The sequence below is a fragment of the Sipha flava genome, unplaced genomic scaffold (genome assembly GCF_003268045.1).
Source record: "Sipha flava isolate LNK unplaced genomic scaffold, YSA_version1 477_pilon_pilon, whole genome shotgun sequence".
In the NCBI taxonomy this organism is placed as follows: Eukaryota; Metazoa; Arthropoda; class Insecta; order Hemiptera; family Aphididae; genus Sipha; species Sipha flava.
Window position 1 is genome coordinate 32,921 of NW_020273269.1, and position 16,839 is coordinate 49,759.

Sequence of the window (16,839 nt, forward strand, 5' to 3'; positions counted from 1 at the left end):
TACAAATTTATAAATTTATATAAATATGATCAATTCTGAATAATTAAAGTCGGAAATACAAAAATATGTCAAAAAGTACAAAATAAGAACTAAAATCTAAACAGTTTTAAAATATGCAAAAAAATTTTTAAATCTGGTAATCTGTATCTTAAAATAAATTCTTAACTATGCTACTTTTGAAGTTTCTTATTTTATGCAATTAAATCCCAACTTTTGTTATGATAGTTTAAAACTAGTTTAAATATTTTGGATTTTAACACATTTAATTTTAATAATACTATGGTCGATAACGTACTTAAGGATTAGTTAATCAATGATGGTAGGAGCTAAATAATGTATAAATTATAGATTCATGTAGGTTAAAATATAATAGGTGTATTAAATTATATTATCTTTTATATTCTTCTTATTCTCCTTTATTTGATGCCTTAAGACCATACTGTTAAATAATAGTAAAATTAAATATTTACCAAAAATAATCTATTAAGTTGTCATAGTTGATGGTAGATACAATTTCAATAATTTCAGTGTTAAAAATCTACATTAAAGTGAGGCCATGGGTACTGGAAATGTATCAAACTATTTTCAAAGTCCATACAATATTTCAACAATAAAACTATGTATCAATAGCCAAATTTGAATTCAGTTAGATTTATTTTTATATTCTAACATTGGCAATGTTTTGGTTATAATTTTGTATATTATAAAAAAAACTCATTTTATTGATTTTATTTTTTTTTTATAGATACCTGAAATGTGTGATGATGAAACATTTGAAAATATAAAAAAAATGATAAAAGAAAAGAAATTAATACATATAGTTACTGCAAATGTAATGCACCGTATTATAAATAATATATATATGAACATGTCTAATTCATTTTGGGTACACTTTTTGAGTGAAGAAATTACTGAATTAAATGTTCTTCGAAATGCACGAGAAATTTTACCTACAGATTTCACTGGTTTTGAAAGATTTAGAAGAGCTATAGATGACCTTTTTATTTTAATTCAATCACATACTTCCACCATAAACCGTGTTCAATTATTATATGAAGATGATGAAACAAACTTGTTAAAGAATTTTTTTGAAAGAATTCGTGCTTTAATGTATTCTCAACTTCCAATTAATTATAAAACAATAATCTATAATTTTTATAGAACTGGATTGAGGATCATGTATTTCAAAGGTAATATTATTTTTACATAATATATAAATACAGTCTTAAATATTTCTTCATTTCAGAAAAATATATTAATAGCTGCACCTTCATTATTTTATCAACTATCTTACAAAGAATAGAGATTAAAAATTTCCTTGTGTGTAAACCAATGTCTCTCAAAAACTATTTAGAACAAATATTACATTTCAATTTAAATATTAGAATATTAGAAATATTGGCATACCTATTTTTTATTCATATTTCCATTTTGAATTTTTTTACAGAAATGTATTTACAGTTTTTCTTACAAGATTTCTGTTGATCATTTTTTTAAATGTATGATCTGTAAAGTAAAATTCAATATTAATGAATCTTTTATTAACTTCTACTAAAAAAAATTCCCAAATGGGGTACATAATTCCTCAAAACATTGTCAGTTCAACCAGGTAAAAAAAAAATATAGACATGGGTATTGGTATGAAAATATTACTATCAACTAGGTTATATTTACCTCGGTAAATTTGGAATATAATTATTAATAATAATTAAGAAATTGAAATAAATGTATCCACTTCTTCTATTATATCAATATCTGTTTTATTAGTATTGCTATTTTCCGAAAGTAATGATTAGAAACCCATATATGAGTATTTTTCCATGATTGAAAATATTTTTAAATTTACCTATACCTTATAAATACAATTATTGCAATGACTGTTAATTATATGCATTTTTTCAAACTGTTATTAAAGATTGGTCAATATATTATATTTGTTTATATTTCAGCTAATATGAACTATTTTGATGTAACATTAGATCAGTGCTCTGGTTGTAACTATGAAAAAACATATTGCAATTGTGAAAATACATTGCAAGCTTTTTGCAAAACTAATATGTAAGAAATTTTATACTTATATTATTATTTATTATATTTTTGAATCTATTTAAAATATATTATAACAAAACTCAATTAGTTTTCAAAATATTTCATAATTGATACTCATAATTAATCTTATTCAATTCCGTTTAGGCAATTAAGTCATATAGGAATTATGGAAACTTTGGCTGAAGATGTTGTTATAGAATTAGTGTATTCAATAATTGAAAATGAAGTTGCAGTAAGAGTTACCGACAATTTTGGTGATAGTCTGTTACCATTATTATATCATGTAAGTAAGATAATAAATTAAAATTATTATAAATATAGTTTCTTTAAAAATGTATAATGGTTATGTATTCTAGTGGCTGTGTAACATTCTTTTTGACTGGATTAAAAAGATATTGGACCCAGGATGTTGTCCAACATATGGCCAATGTAAATTAAATGCAATTTTAAATAAACTGAAGTATTCTCTTTACAAATCATTCACGAAAATCAGATTCAATCAAATATATGACATAATTATTAGTAAATCATTGTGTTTATTTTTAATATTATTAAAACTATGATGAATTATTTTCATCCTAAATTTTTAATAGGATTTCCATACTCGGAACCAGCTGTTGATGATTTGACTGTTTCATTGGGAAATTCTGATCTCAATCCTGAACTGCGTATATTACTTCAGAATAATTTAAAAAGCAAATTACTACAACCTAATATGAGCACTGTAGATGTTCTATATGTTTATACTTCAGCAATCAGAGTATTGAGAAAAATAGATCCTTCTGGAATACTTTTAGCTGAAGTTGCTCAACTTATACAGTAATAATATATATGTATAATAATTCAAGGCTTGAAACTATTCTTTAATTTAAAGGTATAATTTTAAAAAATCCTGGTATTGTTTGATGACCCAATATTTATTAAATAATTATTGACAATTATTAGTTTAATAAATAGTGGTTTTATTTTTAGGGACTTCTTGAATATAATTACACATATAACATTAATAGTTGTGATTGCTTTAGATGTTCAGACTTATAAATTATAAACATTTTATGTATTAATATATTTCTTAAGCATTGCATTTAAAAAAAAAAAAATATTTTTATTGTTAGTTCTATTTATTAATTATTTCATCATATAATATTGCATCAAACAAGTTTAGTAATCAATTACCGATTTTGGAATATTAAAAGTAAATAAAAGGTTATTTTACTGTTGAAATCTGTGTTTTTGTAATTACTGTGTAATTTACAATAAACAAGCAATGACATAGTTTTACTGCAAAATAATATTATTTTGTTTTATTTAATTGTAGAGCATTTTCGCGAAAACGTGAGGATACTATCCATTGCATAATATCCATGCTTATTTCAAATAGTTCTAATGAATTTTTAAGAAGCAAGACTATTTTAGATGAAGAATTTGCTTCATTGAAAAATTGTGAACAAAATCATTGTTAGTTTGTGTTCCATTTTCATTACCAATTAATCGCTTACTTTAATTATTACATTTAGGTAGATTAATAAACAATTCGTATAGTTGTGATGTTGTTGCATTACTTATTGATGTATGTGGTTCTCGAGAATTGTTTGCACATGAATATAAAGTATTATTAGCTGATCGTCTCCTTGTAATGGAAAATATGAACATATTTTCTAGAGAAGAAAAATATTTGAAATTGATAGAATCAAGGTTTGTATTAATATTTATTTTCTTACTAATTCTAATGAAATTAATTTAAATGCATATTTACAGAATCGGTGGATCATTATTAAGTTCATGTTCAATGATGCTTAAAGATATAGACAGTTCAAAAAATATAAATCAATATTTTTATGATCCACCCTCGCCACTTGACGCGTTTAATATTTGTAGATATAACCTATTGTTTACGGTTAAAGGAATTATTATATGTGACTATTATTGGCCAAAATTAGAAGACGATTTTATTGTGAAACTACCTGATGTGTTTTTAGCTCATTTAAATGTCTATAAAAAATGTTATGAAGCATATAAGGTTAAGTAAAATATGTTAATTGAAAATCTTATTTAGTTAAATTTTGATAAATGTGATATATTTAAATATTAAATGTACATTTTTATAATAGTACCAAGTTGGTATTATTTGTTTAATGAAAACTATCCTATTTAAAAAAGTTTTAATCTATTCTATAATTTAAAATACTCAACCAACATTTTTATTTGTTATTACAAACGTTAATTTTTCAACACCAAAAATAATATTAAAAATTATAAATCACTTTTATTGAAACTTATCTGATGTTGAACTTTTGGTTATGGGATACTTCTATTTCTTATTTCTAATAAATTATTATTTTTTAAACTGACGTAGAAAAATTAATTTTTTTTTTACCAAGTTTTCAATTTGTGCTTACATTTTTACACAGGTAAACCGAACTTTAATTTGGAACCCTAATGTTGGAAAAGTTAAGATGGACATAATTATTAACAAAAAATGTTTAAGTATTACTGTTTCACCAATTCAAGCTACTGTTCTATGGCATTTTCAAAACCAAGGTATATTGTTTTATGTGTGGTTTTCTAATTTAAGGATATTCATATTTGGGGCCACATTTATACTTTTGGGGCCCAGGGAAAACAATTATTGAAGGTGCATGCTTTATATTATAATCCGTTTGTATTATAGTCATTATATTTTTTAGCATATGCAAAATTACATTTAATTTATTATGTATTTTGATAACGATAGGATTTTAAAATAATAAAAAAGTAGTGCCTTACTTTTTTTATTTTTATTAAAATCATTTAAAATATATAGTTTATATTTATAATACAAATAAAAATAATATGATAACCATTACAATATTTAAAATTAAAATATAGATATTATACAGTTATTATTTAAATTTTTTTCTATATTTTTTCTAGCCTAATTAATTTAATATATTTTAAGATTATATGTCATCTAAAACATCACATTCAATACTTATAATTGACAAATGATTTAAACGATTTTAATTTATTGTAATCCTCAATCTATTTTTCATAATTTTTAATTTTGTAAGTGTTTGTTCACCGCTACTATTTATTACCATAATATCTACAAAGCAAAAATCATTTTTTAAGATTTGAGAGCACAGGGCAAGTGCCCTTAATGCTTCTCTTAAATCCTGCCACCTTAATTTTTGTTCAGTTTTTTTAGCTACTCGCTATAATTTTGTGGTTTTCAAAAAATTATCTAGTTCCTATATTAAAGTTTTTAGAGACAGGTGCTGTACTGCATTTTTAAATATATGTATATATTTACTTGATTGTTATAAAATTATAAATATTTGAATTTAAATAATTAATCACTTTAATTTATAACTTAAATGATTCATTTTTGCTTATGTGTTTGTTGTCATTCGTTTAATCTATTATTAGGATGCAAAGTACTAAGATATTTATTAACATTTAACATTTTAATAGTGAAATCAAAAGAGATCTTTTCAATTTTCATATATTAGTATGACTATATAGCATGTCGTTAACTAAACTATCTATGTTAGATATATTGATATATTAAAAGAACTTTAACTATAATTTTAATAACTCCATAGTAAATGATATATTTATTGAATTTAAAATTAATATTACTATTTCATATTTCATATAAAATAGTTGAATCTCAATACTTTATTTATAGGGAAATATTTTGTTGATTGTATAAATGTGTTGTGAATAAGAAATTTTAAATTAATAGCCAATAACTGATAACCCACAACAAAGAATTTTCTTATTTGTTTTGACTTATATGACTTATACTCTTCACTGAATTTTGTGATTGAATATTCAATGTACACCTATTGAAGATATAATTTATTTTTACTATTAAATAGTTTTAATTAAAGAACTAAAAAATATTGTTATATTTTTCCAGAAGAATGGACTATAGATGATTTAAGTACAAAAATGAATGTACCATCTAAGAAATTGATAGTTTTTATTGGATTTTGGATTAATAAAGTATGGAAGTCTTTATTATTTTTCACACAGTTTTATTTAATATATATTTTATGATTTGTTTGTAGGGTTTATTGAAAAGACAGCAATATGATACAGTTATTTTACTAAAAAATTTACCTGGAGGCACTCCAGACTACGTTCCTGATGAAAATGATGTGAGAAGTCCTCTTAACTATGTGTTTGATGAAAATGTAGGAATAACAAGAAGAAATGATGATGATTTTATACTATAATAGTGTTTAATTAAGGTTAACAAAAAATTAAGAAATATTGGTATTTTTATAAATTTAAACATATTAATAGTTTTTTTTTTTTTATATTTTATTCATACTAATTATTTTTAAATATTGATCATACATTTTTTTTGTAAAATTAACACGATAAATATTTTAAGTTAAAAAAAAATGTTAATAGTATTCGCTTATGAAGAGTAAACAAATCAAATCAAATCTAAAAACAAATTATGATAAAATAGATGTAAAAATTAAATGTAAAATTAATGTGTTTTCAAATTAGTATACTCATTAATATTTTTATTTGTGTCAATATGTTAGATTAAATACATTGAGTTAGCAAGAATAATTAATTGTATTAAGAACCATTTAGAAAATTAAAATCTATGTTGGTATTTAATAATTTAAATACCTAACCAAACCTTTTATTACCTATTACATAAAATGATAGGCAATCACATAATCAGTAAATATCTATATCCAATTATACTCTTTATATTAATATGCTAGCATATTTATGATAACCTATGAATTGACTCCTGCCCTAGTTCTATCCTTCTGGAGTTGCCGAAATGAAAATCTGCACTTTTCCCTCCTTGACGATGGTCAACCATAAAGTGGCTGTTTCCATGAATTCAATTTCGGGAGAAATTATTTTCAATAAAAAACTATATAGTGCCAAATTGCATCACGTGCTGTCTGTTTAATGGTTCTTGTTTTGAAGATTAGTGGGAAGGGTGTTTAAAATAATAACAATAATAAAAATAGTTGTATAAATAAATTTCAATAATAATAATAATAATTAATAGTATAGTATTTAATTATTTTGTATTTACCCATACAGAAAATCAATATTTTTAAAATATTTTTTCAAGAAACAAAAATGGTTATTACTATGTTTTTAAATGTTTTGACAGTTTAAAAACATTTTTGGCCAGCAAAACAATATTTAATATAATATTTTAATAACTTTTACTGATATAATTTTTAAATATTTCTTTTTTTACATTTATAAGACATTTTTTTCAAAATATTTTAGATTTATTTTGAACGTTTTCAAATTTTCATTACTACCCATTAATATAAGAGCTGATTATTTTTTCTGATTTGCTACCAATAAATTTAAACATTAATATTGCAGCCATCAGCTGTTACAAAATTCCATTGAAAAAATTAAAATTTCATGTGAAATCCAACCAACCAACCAAACCTACAATTTTAGTACAATCATGGTTATTACAATGTATCTTTAATAGTGCTAATACTTATTCATTCTTAAATAAATGTTAATGTACCTTTAATTTTTTATTCCTTTAACCCATCATTATTTATTTTACTTATAAATAATACCATATGCATAATCAATTTTAAATAATAATAATAAAAACTCACTATATATAAATACCAAAAAATAGTATCTATTAGTACAATTGAACGAGCACTTACCTATATGTTTAAACATGTACCCGTATTGGATCAATGATAATACACTACGATAATACTTATCATCGTGCAGTCACAAGTCACTCCATCAATGAACGTTCTACGTGTACAAAAGGCCAGTTAATTATTATAAGACATGAATTATGGCAGTTTTGTGGATATTAGTGAAGTTTTTCTTTTTAATCTCATCTCTATCACAGTATAATTGATTTTCTTATCAATGACATGTTCTTATCAATATTGCTTTGTACATTTTGTATTGAGAAGATTATGAAAAGATTTAAATTTATTACATTTTTTATGAAATTTTCAAATAAACCTCAATATACTAACATTACGATTTTATATCAAACACTAATTTAATTTATAACTTTTCTGTTCTGAAAGTTACATAAACTTAAATATTTAATACCTACCATTACTTGTAGACTTGGGTAAAATTTTTAAAGTATTTTGAATATATTATGATACAAATATTCCCAATTATTCGGAATGCTTCATAAAAAATAATCTAAATATTTTTTTTTAGTAGATTTAGTAGATTTCAATAAGGGAAAATATATATATAATACAATAATATTAATCAATGTAGTCATGTAAATGTAATGTAGCGTGCCGTCGGTTACTTGACGGTTTCACAATAATGTTTGTATTTAGTTATTTATCTAAGTGTTGTGATGGGAAAAGTTCAATGATTGACTCGTAAAAATACTATTACTATAGTATTTAATAATGTATTTAACACTTAGACAAAAATCAGCAAAGACAATAGTAATATGAAAATGACAATCGTAAGCGGGGTGTTCATACTGAATGGCTAGACACGTCTGAAATTGGTGTTGATCCGGAGCCATTTACATGTTGATGGATAGCCTTTTGTGTATTGCTTAAATGAGAGGTGTCACGTACGTGCGTTTGTCATTCGATCGTTTTAACATATACATGCTCATATATATATATATATATATATATATATATATATATATGTTACCGGCAATGTCGGAAATCAGTCATTATCAGTAATGACTAGTTAATATTAACAGTGGCTAATTAAGTAAGACAATGCTGATAATGTCTAGGAAATATATGAAATGCCTACAGTTGATAGTAAATGCGGGTAATATTTCATTTATTTATTAAAATATAATTAAAATCGACAGAATCATGTATAATTATTATGGTTATTATTTATTTCCACTAAATAAACTACTATTATATAAATATACTACTACACTTCGAATTACATAATATTTTAACTACACGACAAGCACATCAATTATTTTGACATTTTGTTTTACAATAACACCTTTGATATCCCTGACTCCCAGCAATACTGTTATGCCCGGCAACTTCTCGGAAAATAATTTCCTTTTCTTTCGCTGAATTTGTTGTCTCTTTCAAATCAAGAAAATTTTCGTCACATGGAATTTTTGGACATAGAAAACATGGAAATTATCCATTGTCTATAGTACTATACAGCAAACAAGAATCATGAATGAGACAGAAATTTTAACTATAGTAAAACCAGGTCAAAATTATCATTTTGGTTTTGGGTAATACCTTGTAACAGCATCAACAAGTTTACTAAACCAATAAACATTTTCGTTACCAACAATACACCGTGAGTTCTTATATTATATTCGTCTGTGTGTTTTGTTTCTGTTCTGTTTGTGTGTACTGTGCAAACAATCGTCGTCAGTTACGATCTGTAACCTTGCGTAAGATCGCCAGCACCCGCTGTGGTGTGTGAGGCCGCCCAGGTCTTCAAGTCAGCGAAACTCAAGTTACCAGTTCATCGTTAATTCTAGTCATCGGTAGTTATTAAGTTAGTTTTAAGGTCCCTATTTGTGTGAGCTCTGTGGTCATTGCACCAGACCGATTCCACCACAGAGACATTTCCCCAATTAAGTAAACTGCATTTCTAGTATCCCGTGTACTCCACCTCCCGTCATCAATCGTTGTAATCGACGTGTGCAATTACCTACTCGGAAATTATAAGGCGTATAATATATTTGATTGCCTATCTGCCACTTAGTCGGCGTTTTTTTTAACATTAGAATTGGCCTTTTGGCATTTATCATTGTACTCGGGCGTTACCGAGTGGTCCTTCAGGAGCCCATAGTGTTGGGCGCGTACACTGACGATAGTAACATATTGTTTAATTTAATTAGCACTGTTATGGCTTCTAAGCACAACTGTAAGTACCTATACAGAAAGATATACTAAAGATAGTTACGTTGAATATGGCTTTACATACTTAAACGAGAATGGAAAGAATGTTCCTCAATGTGTTATTTGTGGTATGACATTAGCAAATGCATCACTAAAACCAAATAAGCTCATTAGACACATGGAAACTAGTCATGCTCAGTATAAAAATAATACAAGGGACTTTTATTTATGAAAATTCGAAGAATTAAAAAAAAATAAAAAAATGATAAATACTTATACGGTCGAAGACAAAATCTATCTAAAATGTTCTTATTTGGCAGCCTTACACATAGCTAAATCAAAAAAACCATACTCGATTGGGGAAAAATTGTTAAAACCGTGTATGATTGATATTTGTACAGAATTATTTAGTAATGAGCACGTGACAAAGATTAAAAAAATACCTATGTCTAATGATATGATAAGTAGAAGAATAAATATATACTATGTCTAATGATATTGAAAATCAGCTTAGTGAAAAAATCAAAAAATCATTTTTTTACGCAATACAGCTCGACGAATCTACTGATATAAATAATGAAGCTATATAGCTATATAGCTATATATATATATATAATATTATTGATGTATGTAAGGTATGTAGATACTGATTTGAACGATATACAAGAAGAGTTTTTCTGTTGCTTAAATTTAAAAACATACTGTACTTCTGAAGAAATTTTCAAAACCATTTCATCTCATTTCCAAAAAATTAATTTACAATTTTCTAACTGTATCGGTATTTGTACTGATGGAGCTGCAGCTATGACCGGAAAATTTAATGGCCTTGTCACACGCGTTCAACAAATTGCTCATAAAAACATTATTTCAACACACTGTTTCATCCATCGTGAGCAATTAGCCGCTAAAGATATGAACGAAAACCTATTTGACGTTCTAAATATATGCATAAAAATAGTAAATTTTATTCGAGCTAGTGCCGTAAACACTCGCGTTTTTAAAGTGATGTGTGAAGAAATGGGTTCAGGTTTTAAAAATTTGCTATTACACACTTATGTTCGATGGTTGTCGCGAGGAAAAGTTTTGACTAGGTTATTTGAACTGAAAACGGAAGTAGAAATATTTTTAAGAGACAAAAAATAACCACTTAGTGATTATTTCGAAAATAATGTGTGGTTAGCCAAACTTGCATATCTTTCCGATATATTTTCAATTCTTAATGAATTAAATTTAAGTATGCAAGGTCCACATACTAATCTTTTTATATCGTACAACAAAATTGACGCATTCCTAAAAAAAATAAGACTATGGACAAATCGAGTAAAAAACTACACATTTGATATGTTTCCAAATTTTTTTAACATGATACAGGAAAATATATTAACAAAAAATGAAATAAATGAAATGTGTATTATCATAGAAGAACACTTAGGTAGATTAAGAGAAAAAATGTCCAAATATTTCGACCCCACAAAAGACATTCGTAAAAATTGTAATTGGGTAATAAATCCATTCGTACAATCTGATCAAAATATACTATCATTTACAAATGAAGAAAAGTTGATTGAATTGAGTGCAGATGTGGGCTTACACGAGATTTTCAGAAGCAATAAAAATATAGGTCAATTTTGGATAAAGGTTCAAAATGAATATCCTAGTTTGGCTGAAGAAGCATTAAAATTACTTATTCCATTTTCTACTACATATTTGTGTGAAAATGGTTTTTCCACATTAACGACAATAAAAAATAAAACTAGAAACCGTCTGGAAATTTCATCGGCTATGAGAATTATCTTGACGAAGTCAATTAAACCAAGAATTGACGAAATAATATCACATCAACAGCAACAACCAAGCCATTAAAAATATTAATATAAAAATATATTTATATAATAAAATGAAATATTTAATGTATAGGTGCATCTAATAAATTTCATATTGTTTGTTTTACATTAGTATTTGTTATTAACTGTGTTTCTAATTTATTTAAAAATGTTTCATAACTCTCACTTTTTATTTCTTTTATAGTACACATTCTACGAAGTGCGTTCACATTTGAATTTAATACTCCTGGTTTATATCTAATTTCATAATCATATTCCTCTAGTTGTATTCTCCGTCCAGCTAGTTTCGATAAGGGATTTTTTTTAATTAAATAACAACGTTAAAGGTGTGATTCCTCTGGACGCGTCTGCAGACGCGCCGCGGTACGGCGCGATTCAAATCTCAGCCGCGTTGCACTAGTTTACTAGTCGATAGATGAAACCGATTCCTATGACAGTCACTGCGGCGCGCGACCGCGATCACGATCTAGCGACTGCTCCGAATGGAGTCAAATTGCGGACGCGCGCGGCTGTGTGTTCATTAGTATTATTATACATATTGTTTAGTACAGATTATTATACACTTTTTCATAATTTTTTAAAAATGTCACAGTCAACACAAGTTACGTTTTCTCCAGAAGAAGACGTAAAATTAGCAGAACTAGTAAGTGGACATCCTTGCATTTTTAATGCCCAACACGCATTGTATAAAAATCAAGGAGTGAGGGATAATGTTTGGCAAAACATATCTGAAGATATGAACAATAATGGTAATTAAACATTACATTATTTATTTATAAGTAGGGTGAAAATTATTATTTTACTAAATTTAGATTGTACGCTGTACTACATTTTATTTTTAGATTGTTTTGCACCGCGTATGAATATTCCTGGTATTATCGGTTGGTTATCTTTCTGTCATCGTCCGATATTTTGAGAATAGTAAAATATATTTAAAATATGTAAAATATGTAAAAATGTAAAATATAACTTATGCGAAATATAATATAATATAAAATATAATGCTAATATTTAGTATACAAAATATACTAAATATATTTCTATATTTCTATTCTAATAAGGCACCAAATACATAGATAAATAAATAATATTTTTTACAAAACAATACATTATAGTTCACTGCATATTTGTTAGTTGAGCTTGAAGATTTTGCCACTCAACAGCCCCTAATGGACTGTTAAAAAAACTTTTAAATTTATCTCGAATAACAAATCCCTCGAAATTAGCATATCCTCCCGTTCTTGTAAGTGGCGTCATATTTCTAGATGGTGGAAGTTCATTGACATCAAAGTTGTATTAATTGTTGTCTGTATTTTCTAAATATCGATCGCGAAGAAGATTATGAAGACAGCATACCGACAACACTAAATGATCTACTGTTTCTGTTTTCAAAGAAATAGGCGTATAAAATACCTGACTTAAGATACCAAAACTGTTTTCAGTTGTTCTTCTCGCTCGAGACAATCTATAGTTGAAAATAGTTTTTGGTAATCTTTTCGAGCTTCAATTCTCGAGTACGGCCGCATCATGTGCCGATCCAGACGAAATGCTTCATCACCAATATGAACATACGGTAATATTTCATTTGAATTTGGCAATTTCCCGGGCGAAGGAAAGTAATCTCCAGTTCTTATATTTTCTGCGATAATGGATTTGTTGAAAATTCCACTATCTCCTTCCTTGTCATATGATCCTATATCCACAAATATGAATTTGCAATCGGCGTCAACAATTGCAAGAAGCACAATGGAAAAATAGTCTTTGTAATTGTAAAATAAAGAACCACTTTTTCCGGGAGCAAATATTCGTATGTGTTTGCCATCAATGGCTCCCACACAATTGGGAAAATTCCATTTATTCCAAAAATTCTCAGCTACATGAATTAAATTTTCTTTTAATAAAATAGGAGTTAGTTGTTTACTCAAACTTTTCAAAACCACATGAATGATACGAGAAATGTAACTTTGAGAAATTCTAAAAGAAAAAGCCAATGATCTCAATGATTTACCAGTAGCCATATATTTGAAAAATAAATAGGTGCATTATATAAATAATTGTACTATTATACCTAATTTTTACATTCTGAGCGGAGCGATGAATGTATTGATTTTACTATGATGTATGTTTTTTTTATTTTTTTTTTATTATTTTGTGTCTGTCATCACATTTTAGGACAGTAAAAATGCTTAGATTTTCTTAAATAGTATCTTTTCTGATAGGAAAGTAAATCTATATGGTACTTTGGGGGGTCAAAAGTAAAAAATTTTCAGTAGTTTTTAAAATTTTCGTGATAAACAAATGAAAAATTAAGGAAAAAACGGGAATTTTTACGCATCACCGATTTTCGACAAAATCAATTTTGGTTTTTGATGTAACTCGAAAACAAATGACCGTAGATACATGAAATTTTGAATGAATGCTTATATAAGCAGTTTATACACTCCATAACATTTTCAAAATATTTTGACTTATTTTGAACTGTTTACGGTCATTTTCAGTTTTCAATTTTCTTAGGTTTTTTTTCTATAAATATCAATAAAATTTTAATTGTTGGGTAAAAATTCTTGAAAATTTAATAGCAGGCTTCTAATATATTGTTTTAAACGTAGATGAAAAATATTAAAAATCCGTATTCACAATTTTTTTTTTCTAAGCATTTAAATTTGAAATTTTGACAAAATACGCAAAAATGACGATAATTTGCAAATTATTTTGAGTTAGAAATTCATAAAAATTTTTCTTTTTAAATCTAAGAATTGAAAATGTAATACAAGACTCCTAATAAGTTTGTCCACCTTTATCAAAAAAAAAAATATCTAAAAGCAAGTCAAAATAAAGACATATAAATGCATATGTTTTTGATAAATTCTAATTTTTAACTTTTTTTTATCTGCGAATGTAAAATAAAAATTTCTTAAATAGGAACCACTATTTTTGACACTGGATTTGGTTTGCTCTATTTTTTTTGAGCAACTTTGATCTTTACAGTTTATTGATATGTTCAAAATTGACATTTTTAAGACGGTCGAAAGTTTTAAATTAGGTAATTCGTGTTTATCGCATATTTCAACGCTCAACGTATCTTAATCAAGCCTTTACAGATATTATTATAACAATTTATTTCATTAAAACTACAAGGTGTATTTATTATAACATTGAATTTATAAACAAATATCATAAGATAATAATAATAATAATAATTTATTATTCCATAAACTGTTCAAAATTATTGTCATTATTGTTTTCAACGCATGCTTCCATTCGTCTTAGTACTTATCTTTGTATAGTTGCTATTATTTGATCTTCGGTGAGTTCATTACACGCATTGAATATTTTATTTTTCAAATCATCAAGATTAATAGGTGGATATTCATAAACTACTGTTTTTAAATGTCCCCATAAAAAATAATCCAATGGCGTTATATCAGGTGATCTAGCGAGTCATTGTATTGGACTATTTGTACCCATCCATTTATTGCCAAAATTTGGTTAAGGTATTCTCGAACAATAATTGCATTATGGGCGGGAGCCCCATCTTGTTGGAAAATGCGTTAAATGCGAATTACCTAATTTATAACTTTCGAATATCTAAAAAATGTTAATTTTGAACATATCAAAAAACTGTAAAGATCAAAGTTGATCAAAAAAATAGAGCAATCCAAATTCAGTATCAAAAATGATGATTCCTATTTAAGAAATTTTTATTTTACTGCGCATTCACAGATAAAAAAAAGTTAAAAATTAGAATTTATCAAAAACATATATATTTATAGGTCCTGTATACTGTAAAAAAAACCAAAATCGAATTTAAGGTCATTCAATATTTCCTGTTAGATTTAAAATTGAACACACAGTATTTACCACCAGTTTCGAAAAACCATCACCGCTTTATTTATAAACGCATCATTGTATAATGTTACATATATAATATTTGCTTTTACTTTTAGTATGCCAACTTATTTATTACCAAATGTCTCGATACGGTGTCCCAGTAGTATAGGTCTAGGAATAGATAGGTAGGGTGAACGGATCGAATCTCGGCGAGCGTGAAGTAAACTTATCGTTTTTTTTTTCTGGACAATAATCATTGCAAAGTCTATGCGCAGAAAATTAGAAGTTCCATTAATCTTTATGTACTAACATTATTATTAACCTCTCAATATGACATTATTGACTACTCATGTAATCATGAGTAATCACATGTTGATATCGCATACAGTAACTTCGTTCAACCGGGCGTAACACATCTTTGAGAAGTCAACAGGCACTTATTCGTAACTTCTCAACCGTCAGTGTGACAACTGTGCGAATACTATGCTATAGGATTTTGCACACCGGGAATGGTAATGCAAGAAATATATTGTTTTTATTTTTTATTTTGAGCGTGAACTGGGTTGTGTAACGATCACACACCTGTTTCCTGTTTCCTTATGGTATTTCCGTTTTCCTTATTGTCGACCTTACAGAAGCACGTAAACGTAGGAGTAACACTAGTATATATACGGATACGTTTGTATACTAGGACAGAACTAACTTGTGTCTTCGCCTCAACACGTAGTCTATGTTTCACTCCTTGCGGCTGAACCGTAGATTACCTTAGTACTTAGTTAGTTTTCATTGTACTTGTTTAAATTCATTTAATAAAGTCTTACGTACATTTAACGTTCGTGTATTTTGTCTCAACCTCTGACGTTTTCCATCTACCAATCAACAACGAGGTCTCCGTCATTAAATAATCGTACGAGCTCAACCCTATCAAGTCGAGGCTCGCTACACAACCTTTTTTTTTAAAATACATTCCATAATAATATATTATAATGTAAAATAATAAACATAAGAGTAGTTATGAGTTGCTAATTTAAATTTTATCTTGCCATTCAACTTTTCCTTCGTTATTGAAGTAACTACAGAAAGTATCGCGATGTTCTTTCGCTGTTGTAGAAGAAGCTGAACTGCTGCTGCTTCTCATACCAAATACATGCCCATCCAATCCTATTCCTTGTGAAATTTGATAGTTTGCATGTTGATTTTTGACATAACCACTGGAATGTCTTTTAAGAAAATTATGTAAATAACAACAAGCTAGAACTATGGCATTCACTTTTTTT

General features: G+C 26.7%; 4 protein-coding genes across 4 annotated transcripts; 3 read left to right on the plus strand and 1 right to left on the minus strand.

Annotated features, from left to right (window-relative positions):
- The first annotated feature begins 868 nt into the window (after positions 1–868).
- On the plus strand, positions 869–3,097 carry LOC112689849 (anaphase-promoting complex subunit 2-like). Its single transcript, XM_025563721.1, has 6 exons — positions 869–1,190; positions 1,950–2,058; positions 2,194–2,332; positions 2,406–2,571; positions 2,643–2,868; positions 3,022–3,097. Exons 1-6 carry the CDS (start codon positions 869–871, stop codon positions 3,095–3,097), a joined length of 1,038 nt encoding a protein of 345 aa, XP_025419506.1.
- A 588-nt stretch (positions 3,098–3,685) lies between these two features.
- On the plus strand, positions 3,686–6,272 carry LOC112689850 (anaphase-promoting complex subunit 2-like). The gene is made up of 5 exons (XM_025563722.1): positions 3,686–3,744; positions 3,808–4,069; positions 4,461–4,590; positions 5,954–6,039; positions 6,105–6,272. The coding sequence occupies exons 1-5, from the start codon at positions 3,686–3,688 to the stop codon at positions 6,270–6,272; spliced, it is 705 nt and encodes a 234-aa protein (XP_025419507.1).
- A 5,064-nt stretch (positions 6,273–11,336) lies between these two features.
- LOC112689851 (SCAN domain-containing protein 3-like) lies at positions 11,337–11,750 on the plus strand. The gene has a single exon (XM_025563723.1). It carries the CDS (start codon positions 11,337–11,339, stop codon positions 11,748–11,750), a length of 414 nt encoding a protein of 137 aa, XP_025419508.1.
- Positions 11,751–13,149: 1,399 nt separating this feature from the next.
- Positions 13,150–13,749, minus strand: LOC112689852. Its single transcript, XM_025563725.1, has one exon. It carries the CDS (start codon positions 13,747–13,749, stop codon positions 13,150–13,152), a length of 600 nt encoding a protein of 199 aa, XP_025419510.1.
- Positions 13,750–16,839: the final 3,090 nt, after the last annotated feature.

Bases quoted from the DNA above. Each gene is read 5' to 3' on its own strand.
- LOC112689849 (XM_025563721.1), top strand. From the start codon at position 869: ATGTCTAATTCATTTTGGGTACACTTTTTGAGTGAAGAAATTACTGAA. The intron at 1,191-1,949 runs GTAATATTATTT...TTTATATTTCAG, and splicing joins GAGGATCATGTATTTCAAAG to CTAATATGAACTATTTTGAT. The intron at 2,572-2,642 runs GTAAATCATTGT...AATTTTTAATAG, and splicing joins AATATATGACATAATTATTA to GATTTCCATACTCGGAACCA.
- LOC112689850 (XM_025563722.1), top strand. From the start codon at position 3,686: ATGGAAAATATGAACATATTTTCTAGAGAAGAAAAATATTTGAAATTG. The intron at 3,745-3,807 runs GTTTGTATTAAT...GCATATTTACAG, and splicing joins TTGAAATTGATAGAATCAAG to AATCGGTGGATCATTATTAA. The intron at 4,070-4,460 runs GTTAAGTAAAAT...ATTTTTACACAG, and splicing joins AATGTTATGAAGCATATAAG to GTAAACCGAACTTTAATTTG.
- LOC112689851 (XM_025563723.1), top strand. From the start codon at position 11,337: ATGTCCAAATATTTCGACCCCACAAAAGACATTCGTAAAAATTGTAAT.
- LOC112689852 (XM_025563725.1), bottom strand. From the start codon at position 13,749: ATGGCTACTGGTAAATCATTGAGATCATTGGCTTTTTCTTTTAGAATT.